This window comes from Arachis ipaensis, chromosome B10 (genome assembly GCF_000816755.2).
Source record: "Arachis ipaensis cultivar K30076 chromosome B10, Araip1.1, whole genome shotgun sequence".
NCBI classification, from domain to species: Eukaryota; Viridiplantae; Streptophyta; class Magnoliopsida; order Fabales; family Fabaceae; genus Arachis; species Arachis ipaensis.
The window spans coordinates 134,335,135-134,338,711 of record NC_029794.2 but is presented as its reverse complement, the minus strand read 5'-3'; the positions used below and the strand labels follow the sequence as shown (position 1 = coordinate 134,338,711).

Genomic DNA, 3,577 nt, shown 5'->3' with positions numbered 1-3,577 from the left:
AGGTCCAAAAATTCTTGCAAGGATGCAAGATTTCCTATTTGGTAAGGGATTGTGCCATTCAAGTGATTGTTGCTCAAATTTAAACTCAGCAACTTGGTGCAATCCCCTATCTGATTTGGGATTGGTCCAAACAACATGTTCTTGGACAAGTCTAAGTTCACCAAATTAGAAAGCTTTCCAATTTCTTCTGGTGTCATACCAGTAAGTTTGTTGCCACCCAACTTCAATTCATACAAGCGACTTGCATTTTCAATTTGTGAAGGAATCTTCCCTGAGATTTGATTATAGGACAGGTCAAGACTTTCTAACTGCTTCAGTTGAAAAATCTCTTCTGGAATAAAGCCTCTTATGGAATTGCCAGCCATTTTAAGTAGTTGCAAGTTCTTGCAGGCACCCCATTTCGCAGATAACCGGCCTCGAATCCTGTTGTAACTGAAATCAATGTAAGTGAGGTTCGGATACACTCCAAAATCTTGATCTGCATAGCCTGTCAACTGATTGTACTCGATTCGAACTCGATGCAATGTTGGGCAGTTTCTAAGGCTTCTTGGGATTGGACCGGTGAAACTATTGTGTGCTGCACTGAAGTTGACAAGCTTTCCACCTTTGCACACTTGAGGTGGCAATTCTCCAACAAAGTTGTTTTCAGCCAGATGAAGTACAACTAATGAAGACAAGTTTCCGAATTCTCGTGGCACCGTGCCGGTTAAGTTGTTGATTTGAAACCGCAAGTCTGTTAGATTTGTTAACTTGCCAATACTAGAAGGTATTGTACCTGAGAAATGGTTTTGATTCACTCTAAGAACACTTAAATGTGTGCAATTTCCTAGAGATGGAGGTATAGGCCCATAAAAGTTGTTATCATCTAAAGCTAGCAATGTCAAGTTTTTTATGTTGCCTATTTCATTTGGAATTTTTCCACCTAAAAGGGTTGTTTCACACAAGAAATTCCTGATGCTAATGAGGCCAGTTCTTGGCTCATTGGTTCCATCAGGAAATAAGCGAGGGTCTAGTGTTCCTGTTATGTTATTTCTTGACACATCAAGCTCATAGACTTTGGTGAGATTTGCAATAGAAAGAGGTAAAGTGCCATTGAGAGAATTGGTGGAAAGGTCAAGGAATTGAAGTTTTGAGAGTATCCCAATGTTTTGGGGTATGGTGCCTCTAAGATTATTTGTTTTGAGATCAAGTCGTAGGAGGTTGGGAAAAGCAGTGAAGTCTAAGTTTTCAAGGGTACCTGCAAGGACAAGAAAGTAGAGATTTTACTTGGGGATTGGAATAGTGAACATAATAAATAAACCAAAATGTTTGGTAACTAAAATAAAGAGTAAATGACAAATAGTTCATTGACCTTTTAATTCGTAAATATTTAAGTTTTTGAAGATTTAAAAATATATTTAAGTTTTTGACTTTTTTAAAATTTAGACATATTAATCCTTCATATTCACTTGGGTCTGTTAGACTTAACAGAAAAATCAAACGTGGCTCCCGTTGTACTGAACTGGTTGATATGAATGCACACTTGAGAGTTTTTTAAAATGGGACAAATTAGACCTAGAGATTGATGTGTCCATGTTTTGGATAGGTCATGGACTTAAATGTATTTTGAAATCTCCATATAAAATTAGCCAAAATAAATTCACGATCGATTTGTCCTTTTCTCCAAAATAAATTAGCCAAAAACAGTCAGAATTTACCTTATAAAATGTAATCAATTATGCTAGGTACATATAGGGCTGGCAATGGGTAGGGTAGGGTAGGGTTTGGACTCTACCCTAACCCTACCTGCGGGTTGAAAACTTTCTTAAAACTCTACCCTATCCTATCCGCGAGTTGAGAATCTCTCAACTCTAACTCTACCCGCACGGCCGCACCCTAAAGTTCTAAACCCTACCCTACCCGTAGAAAAAAAAATTTTCAAGCAAATATAAAATTCAACTATTCCAAATTTTATACATATTAATAAAATAGAAAATAAAAAAATAAATTCAGATTAAAATTAAAAACAATAAAATCTTTAAAAAATCCAACATAAAATTACAAATAATATGATCATCAACTAGTTTAGTAGTTATTTCAAGTTTTTATAAGAGGAAGATTGTGAGTTCAACACTCACTATCTTCACTACATACATAACTTTTATACATATTATATAATATATTAAGGATGCAGGTAGGGTAGGATAGGATATACCCTAAACCCACCCCCTACCCTACCCGCAGGTAAATTCGTACCCTACCCTACCCTACCCGCAGTGGGTAGGATAGACAACCCTATTGGTCCGGATTGGGTACCCGCGGGTAGGGTATATATTGACAGCCCTAGGTATAGGGGTGGCAAACGGGCCTAAACCCGCCGGGCCCGCCCGAATAACTCGCCAAAAAAAGCGGGCCGGGTTGGAAAATTAGGACCGCCAAATAGTAAAAGCCCTCTTAAACCGCAGACTTTGGCGGGACGGGACGGGCTTCCCAGCTGGGCTTAGTGTTTTTTTTTATAAGGGATATTTTTGTAATTTTTTTGACAAAATCCAACTTCCCCCAACCCAATTTACAAGAGAATGAAGATGAAAATTGAGTGTTTTTTATTATGTTTATTTTGTTTTGGAGACAATATTTATAATTATGTTTGGATTATATTTATTTTACTTTGAAAACAATATTTATAATTATTTTTTTGATCTAATAGAAAAAATAATATGGCAAATTAAATTAAGAGTAAGATAATAATTAGGTTTTTAAAGATTTTGATTTTGGGTAAATTAGTCAATTAAAAAAAAGTATTAATTTGGTCTTTCAGGATAGTAAACGATAGACGCATGATATCCTTCTATCAATTTATCAACTAAAATCTAACAGTGATGTTTATATATACTGTTAATTATTTTGATATGTCTATCTATAAAAGATAGTAATGTAAATAATAACTTTTGAAGCGAAATTTCATTTATTTTGATATAATTTGTGATAAATAGAAAATAGTTGATAAATGATATATAAAGATTCAAAAAATAATAAATGCTTTAATATCCAAAACAATATTTTTTTTTACTCATGTGATAGTAACGAGACATACACCATTGTAAATAGTGAAATATATAGACAATTTAATTTCGTTTTACACTATTTATTAACAAAAGAATATATATGTCCACCATTTACTATTTTAAAGGACTTAATTGATATTTCTTTTTCTTCAAGAATAAATTAGTCCAAGTTCAACGTATTCGAAAATCTAATTGCCATCTTATTCAATGATAAAAGTATATGTGCATTCTTTATCATTTTAACCACATTGAGTACCTGTAAGTCCGGTGTATGCTAAGTTTATGACAACCACACTGCCTTGAGAATCACAAGTGATCCCTCTCCATGAACACGGGCTTTGAGTTTGAGCTTGAAAAGCCCATGAATCAAGAATTGGTTGGGCTGGGAGGGTTTCTTTCCACCTAAGTAAGGCCTTGGCTTCTCGTTCTGAGCCTCCACATAACAAAGCCAGCAAAAGCACCACCACAGCTTGAATTACAAGCTGAACAACACAACAACATGTAGGGTTCCTCATTATTAAACAAAGTACCTT

General features: G+C 35.0%; 1 protein-coding gene across 1 annotated transcript in view; it reads right to left on the bottom strand.

Moving 5' to 3' along the window:
* The window catches only part of LOC107624492 (MDIS1-interacting receptor like kinase 2-like), a 7,119-nt gene extending 3,548 nt beyond the window's left edge, over positions 1–3,571 (bottom strand). The window contains exons 1-2 of the mRNA XM_016326982.1: positions 3,301–3,571; positions 1–1,237 (exon numbers count right to left, since the gene is read on the bottom strand). Of these exons, the coding sequence (XP_016182468.1) occupies positions 1–1,237; positions 3,301–3,559 (1,496 nt within the window). The 5' untranslated portion in view covers positions 3,560–3,571. The remainder of the gene's footprint in view (positions 1,238–3,300) is intronic.